This window comes from Antedon mediterranea, chromosome 1, assembly GCF_964355755.1.
Source record: "Antedon mediterranea chromosome 1, ecAntMedi1.1, whole genome shotgun sequence".
NCBI classification, from domain to species: Eukaryota; Metazoa; Echinodermata; class Crinoidea; order Comatulida; family Antedonidae; genus Antedon; species Antedon mediterranea.
Window position 1 is genome coordinate 14,976,124 of NC_092670.1, and position 6,719 is coordinate 14,982,842.

A 6,719-nucleotide genomic window follows, 5' to 3' on the forward strand; every position below is an offset into this window, starting at 1 on the left:
GAAATTTAATACAACAAATACAACGATTTATGTTTTAGTTAGAGGGAACGACAACAGATCTTGGATGGAAAAAATATTAGTTTTATACCTTGGAATCTCTAGCTCATGTCATAATGAATAGGGATAATCCTGTACCCAATTTTAAATGTTCCTTCCTCCTCTATTCCTTGGCATCACACGGATAGAAAGAACAAGGATATCTAATTTTATTCTAATTTAGAAAAACAACAAAAGTTTTTAGAAGGTTGTATTTTTACGAGGTTGCTCCTTCTCTCATAATTATGAATTAGACTTTTGCGAAATTGGCATTCCATAGTCTTCAATCCGTTTTATGAATTAGACTTTTGCGAAATTGGCATTCCATAGTCTTCACTCCGTTTTTTTTCACAACACACAATATAGGCCTAGGCGCCTAGATACCGGAACTTATCATCTCAATAAATTGCTTAAAATACAGCAATAGTTGTCAAAATGAGACGGGGTGGACCAGGACTTGGTGCTATTAATAAAAAGAAACTTGCACAGGTCAATAAACAGTCCAACAACTGTGTTGATTGTAATTACTATAGCACTAGGTCTAGGCTACCCAGCATAATTTTGTTATTGATTGGAGAGAGCCAGGCAATTTAGGCCACAATTTACACGTTGTCTAATTTCGTAGTCGTTTCGTACCTGTAAATTCGACTGGCCGGGTTAATGTTCAAACATAGGAATGTCGCATACCACCTACCAACTAGGCCTAATCAATAACTAATTAGAATTATAATTATTAATATTTTGAAACCATTTTTTTGCTTCCAGGCGAAATACAAGAACAAGGGAACTGAAATTGCAGAGGACCAGTTTGCTCAGATGACCAAACAATTGGAGGTTTTCAGAAACAATTTAGAGGAATTTGCTGCCAATCACAAGAATGAAATCCGAAAAAATCCAGCATTCCGAACACAGTTCCAGGAGATGTGTGCCAGTATTGGCGTGGATCCATTGGCCTGTAGGAAATCACCATAATTATAAGGAATCATGTCAACATTATTATATACTGCAGTAACTGAATTTGTTACCGTACTGCAAACATGATTTTGTTTCAATGTAGAAGTTTAGAGGCAGACACTGTAATAAAAAGTGTATATTTACCCAAAAATCTAGATAAATAATTGTATAAACAGGTCTGAGTAAACAAATATAGTTACTGCAGTAAGAGCAGTAGAATAGTTTTGACATGGTCCCTAAAAATCAAGCATAAACTTACCACCATACATCAATTAATTTTTGTTATGTATATATATATATATATATATATATATATATATATATATATATATATATATATATATATATATAAATCATACTGTAAATTATAGAAACAGTGCTCATATTTGGAACATGATCTCATAATCGCGTCGAGCATAGCTCATTGGCGTATATATATATATATATATATATGGTATGGTTTTATAGTAAGAGCAAGTAAATAGCTTTCAATGAATTTACTGACCAAAGATCTACGTTTTTTTAGCTGGTAAAGGATTTTGGTCCGAAATGCTAGGTGTTGGTGATTTTTACTACGAGATTGGTGTTCAAATTATTGAAGTGTGCATGTCAACACAGCACCGGAATGGTGGCCTTATGACTTTAAATGAACTGTTACAAAAAGTAAAGGCAACGAGAGGAAAAACAAAACAAGCCCAAGATGTTAGTTTGTAAGTATAATATAAATAGATAGTACAGAAATCTGATTTAGCCTTGTCATATTGTTTTTAAACCCAGTATTTTACAAATATTTTTTGTTAATATATTAAATTAGGGATCATGTCAAAATTACTCTACTGCAGTTACTGAAATCAACTGTTTATACAATTATTCAGCAAACTTCTTTAAAGTTTTGGAATTTTCAAATACAATTTTCTTACAGAGATGATTTAATGCGTGCAATTAAAAAGTTAAAAATACTAGGAAATGGCTTTGCACTCCATCGTTTACAAGATGGCCGCTATTTGATACAGTCTGTTCCTGCTGAACTCAATATGGATCACACTTCTGTTCTGGATAATGCACAGGTAGTTAAATCGAATTAAAGTATGTCTTTGTGTGTGATCAATAAAACATAATCTTAATTCTATTTCAATCATAGAAAAGGTTCCATTTAAAAATCTGCACAAGAAAAATGTCCATTGCCTGGATTTGAACCAGTGACTTGTCTCATTCAGGACAGGTGGCTTAACTACTAAACCACTTTAATGTTATAGCATATCATTTGAAGAAACATTAAAGCTTGTATTTTTTCTAAAGACAAATGTATAGTACTAATGTACATTTGTTGTGGAATTTGATGGTATATATGAATTATTAATTATTTTTCAGAGCTGTGGTTACACGTCTGTGAACATCCTAAAATCAGAATTAAAATGGGAAACTGAAAGGGCATCTCTTGTCTTAGTAAGTATTTTTGTGCACTTTAACCTCTAAGGCTACTGTTTATAATGAAATGGCGTTTATCTGTTGCCCTTTTTCAATTGTTTATTTTTAGGATCATATGGTAAAAGAAGGATTGGCCTGGGTTGATGATCAAAACAAAGATGGGAGATTGTTCTGGTTTCCTGGCCTGTTCCCTGATAATGCTTCTACTACCTCCTAACTGTGCAAATGTTGTAAAAGATGTTAATCTGAAGTAACCTATGTCAAAGTACAAAGCGTCACAGTGTTGGGATGTACATTACAAAATGTAACTCTCCAAATACAGAACTGAGAAAACTAATTGAGTGGGAATAAGACTTTTTAGTTTGGCCCAAGTGTCCAGTTTTGTGACAATTGACTACGATCAAATTATTGTACAAAACTAAATTGTGTAGCTGTAGCTGGTGGTTAACATGCTTGCCTTCCAATCCAGAGGTACAGGGTTGTTACTTTATAAACCAATTAAATTACTGTTGTGAGTTGAGTCTGCTGATAGAATAAGCAAAAATATAAATTAGTTGTCAATATTATTTATTTACGACAACAATATTAAATATAATTGTAAATAACACGGAAACTTTTTACATGTGAAAATTATCAATACATTGTATCAATAAACAAAAACCAAATGAACCTTGCCTCCATTCTTAGTATTGTTTAATCTTTATACATAAACTAACATTTTATTAGAAAAGTAAATTCTCCTATTGCACTGAAAATTAAAGTTTTAATATAACTTTCTATACATATTTTATTACTTTAAAAAACAAATTCTGTAAATAAAATGATAATTTAAAATAAAACTTTCAAATCGAAATATTTAAATGTACAACTAATTTTATATATTTTCAGTATCTCATATGTGAGGGATTTTTTTACTGTGGTATTGTACATAAAGTAAATTATTTTCAGTTAAAAGTGCTTGTGTGAGCAATATAATTGCAATGGAGAAAAAGTGTGTTAATCAATAATAACAGGACAGGAGGGATAACTACATGTATTTTACTGTACTCCAATTATTAAAATAAAACCAATTGAAAATTACATTAGACTTTCAAGGCGTTGGATAAGGCCGCAAGACGCTTTCGAAGTCCTTCCTTTTGTGTCAATAGCTCCTTTTCAATCGTTTCAGCCTGGGCTAATAAGACATCAAGTTGTTTGAAAGAGAACGTCTCATATTGTTCACTTTCACTGTAAAGAAACAAGCTTGGCTCAGTTTGGATCATGTGCTTGGTTCCCACTAGGACGCAGCGCAAGTACATAAGCCGCAACGCATTCGAATTGGCCAATCAAATAGTTGGATTATTCAAACTTTCATTTTTGATTGGTCAATTCATTTATGTTACGACTTACATCCTTAGGTTGCATCTAAATGCAAACCAAGCTATCATAAGAATTTTAATCTCCAGAAGTTGTAGCATAACAACCAAAATATCAATACATTTTCAAGCAGACTTTATTTCCATTTGGAACACTTTTAATCTTCTAATATCTGAATTAATAGTTTAAACATGAATTAGCAAGTGATCAAATCAAATCATTTTATTTGTCCACATGGAAAAATTGGTTGTTCAAGCATCAAAATAAAAAATATTGTAACATCATTGAAGTATTGAAGCATTGTAGTATTATGTAGTAGTAGTTATATATTAAAAATACAAATAAAAAACTTACATAAACGTGTTTTTCCATTGTGAAATAGTCATATTGATATCACCATTCATCACTATAATAATATGCACAAAAAAAAATTACTAGGTATATTAAATGAAGCCTTTTGACAGAGATAGTAAAATTGTTTTGAATTGTTATTGTAATAGTTCTCCCCTCCCTATTTCAAAATCCTAAATCCACCCATGTATTATAAATATTATTTATGTACTGTATTTCTGTTTTTTTGTATTCATGGCATGATCTATAAAAAATGTTTCTTTTGCCTTCTCCTGTGTTATTTATTAGGGCATAACTTTATTTGTTAGTGAATACAAACTACGTACGTTTGATAACTTCATTGACAGATTCGTTTTGAGATGTCAAGCCTCTATGTATTTTGTCAGTGCTTTCTGAACAAGACTGTGGTTGCTGCTGCTTTGTTAGTGACTCCTGATTCTGATGAGGCAGTGTCTGTTTTTCTTGTTCAGGTGTTGCACCAGAAAACTGCTTACTACTCTTACCCAATGTCAGGTCGATTGACTGTCTTGGAATTTTTCGATATGGTTCTTTGGTTGGGCTAAATAAATTCTGAAAAAAAATAAATAATTAAATTCCATTAGGGCCTAGTATAGGTAGGAGTAGGAGAATGTTTGATAGGATTCCTGAAATCAATCACTGAAGTTTTCCTGAGTTTGAGGACAAATATAGGTTAAAATAACAAATACCAAACAAAACATTAAGAAATAAATTACCTTTTCCTTTTGAGTTAAGGCCGAGGGTAGTTGAAAGTTTTTATCTTGGCTTTCACTCATTCTTCCATGTGTGGACACATTTTTACTAATAGTAATACTACAGCCTTCCTTTACTTCTTCCATGATGATGCAGACTAGCCTAACTAGGCCTATCTAGAGAAAATCCAGTAAAATAATAAATTATTAGATACAATACAAACAAAAACTAGGCTACCTATCCTAGCTAAAGAGATTAGCCCTAGCTAGGCCTAATTAATAGGGTTACCGGCTATATGCTAGGTACCTGTGTAGCTACTGTTGTTGGTAGGATCCCTAACTAAAAAAATAAGACTATTTTTGCCAAGCCCGCCCAGCAGGCTCTTGGCTAGGCCCTATGCCTGTAGGTAGGCAGGTAGGCGTCTAGGCCCTAGGCCTAGCTTTCTTTTATTTAGACTTTACAGTTGCCTAGGCCTAGGTCTAGCTAGCTAGCTAGGCCTACTAGGCCTGGGCTAGACCCCTCTCTAGTAGGCCTTAGCCTACTAAGGCCCACCATAAGATAAAGAGAGACTTCACCTACAATAAACTGAACATGGCACATTCAAATTCTTAAAAAGCATGTAATATGCAAAATTAGGCCTATAAATAAGTATATTATCAATTAAAAGTTAGGCCTAACTAGTCTTACTATACTACTCTTTTAGTTCTATTCAGCACGCGTCTCACACGACCAATATCCGCTTGAATTGCATCGAAGAGGAGGAGGGGATCGGAGAGGGATGATAGTAAACTTGTAACCAATCAAAAGTTACTCAATCTCATATGGCACGCCGAATATGCCTTCAGTAAACTTTATGAATCTGCGATTAATTAATTCTAACACTAAAAGGTAGATTTTTTGACAAACAAACACAATATAAACATGTTTTCTATATTTATATTTGCTTTTAACAAGCGTACAAATTTCATACAAACAGAAACAGTCTAAAATAGCTATATAAACCACTAACTAGCCACAGCATTCTTCCATAAGATTTCCAGTGCAAGTACATACTCTGAATATTAACACATTCTATGGCCACTGCTAAAACATGACTGTTAACATATTTAGATTTATATTTTCATTAAATCCATTCAATTCAGTTTAATGCGAAATCCAGATGGGTAGAGCGCTGGATAATCACTGTGGTAGAGGCGCTTACTTCCTCCTTTTAACATCTAAAATGAAATTTTGATCTATGTTTTGATATCGGATCTATTTCTTGATATCTGATGTTTTTTTTTATTAACATTATGTTTAGTGCTCCTCCCCCTTAACAAATCCTGAATTCCCTCACATGCATTTCTTGGGATGCTATATAGAGTAGTAGGCCCATTTTTAAGTGGTTTGGAAATTTATGATGGCAGATGTAAATGATAACACAGTATGGACGTTAGTGGTGGCATAAGTATATGGTCAAAATGTTGAATTAAAAATCATCAGTTTTGTTTGTTTGTTTTTTTAAATTATGGTGGTGCTGAAGATATCCTAAAATAGTTTTCTATTTTGATACTTATATATCAATTAATGATATATTAATACTTTTATATATATATATATATATATATATAATATCGTAGTAAGAACATAGAAGTATTGTCTAATGTATTTATACAAAAATAAACTTCTGTCCATACCCAGTTTTAATCATAAGTGAAATAAATATTAAATTAAAATATACATATTACCATGAAATACTATAGTTTAAAAACCTGTTTAAACAATTACTATTAAGTATGGAAGACCTACCAAAACAGCTCTAGAATTTACATAAATCAGAAATGCGACTAAATGCTTAAGTGAAAAAATTATACAGAGTAGAGAGGGATTGTAACCAAAGACAC

The 6,719-nt window shown here is 32.3% G+C and overlaps 2 protein-coding genes across 3 annotated transcripts; one reads left to right on the top strand and one right to left on the bottom strand.

The window, feature by feature from the left end:
- Nucleotides 1-380: 380 nt before the first annotated feature.
- Nucleotides 381-3,052, top strand: LOC140057916 (vacuolar-sorting protein SNF8-like). Its single transcript, XM_072103628.1, has 6 exons — nt 381-525; nt 802-991; nt 1,517-1,700; nt 1,913-2,057; nt 2,362-2,436; nt 2,528-3,052. The coding sequence occupies exons 1-6, from the start codon at nt 472-474 to the stop codon at nt 2,633-2,635; spliced, it is 756 nt and encodes a 251-aa protein (XP_071959729.1). The 5' UTR covers nt 381-471; the 3' UTR covers nt 2,636-3,052.
- A 36-nt stretch (nt 3,053-3,088) lies between these two features.
- On the bottom strand, nt 3,089-5,596 carry LOC140057932 (uncharacterized). 2 transcript variants are annotated; one of them, XM_072103630.1, is made up of 5 exons: nt 5,524-5,596; nt 4,860-5,008; nt 4,452-4,695; nt 4,129-4,180; nt 3,089-3,645 (listed from the first exon to the last, which is right to left on the bottom strand). In XM_072103630.1, exons 2-5 carry the CDS (start codon nt 4,980-4,982, stop codon nt 3,501-3,503), a joined length of 564 nt encoding a protein of 187 aa, XP_071959731.1. In that variant the 5' UTR covers nt 4,983-5,008; nt 5,524-5,596; the 3' UTR covers nt 3,089-3,500. The 2 variants fall into 2 exon arrangements, with proteins under 2 accessions (XP_071959731.1, XP_071959730.1); XM_072103629.1 differs by having other exon boundaries at nt 4,860-5,012; nt 5,524-5,595.
- Nucleotides 5,597-6,719: the final 1,123 nt, after the last annotated feature.

Bases quoted from the DNA above. Each gene is read 5' to 3' on its own strand.
- LOC140057916 (XM_072103628.1), top strand. From the start codon at position 472: ATGAGACGGGGTGGACCAGGACTTGGTGCTATTAATAAAAAGAAACTT. The intron at 2,058-2,361 runs GTAGTTAAATCG...ATTATTTTTCAG, and splicing joins CTGTTCTGGATAATGCACAG to AGCTGTGGTTACACGTCTGT. The intron at 2,437-2,527 runs GTAAGTATTTTT...GTTTATTTTTAG, and splicing joins AAAGGGCATCTCTTGTCTTA to GATCATATGGTAAAAGAAGG.
- LOC140057932 (XM_072103630.1), bottom strand. From the start codon at position 4,982: ATGGAAGAAGTAAAGGAAGGCTGTAGTATTACTATTAGTAAAAATGTG. The intron at 4,181-4,451 runs GTACGTAGTTTG...ATATTATTATAG, and splicing joins TGTCAATGAAGTTATCAAAC to TGATGAATGGTGATATCAAT. The intron at 3,646-4,128 runs GTAAGTTTTTTA...GTTTCTTTACAG, and splicing joins CAATGGAAAAACACGTTTAT to TGAAAGTGAACAATATGAGA.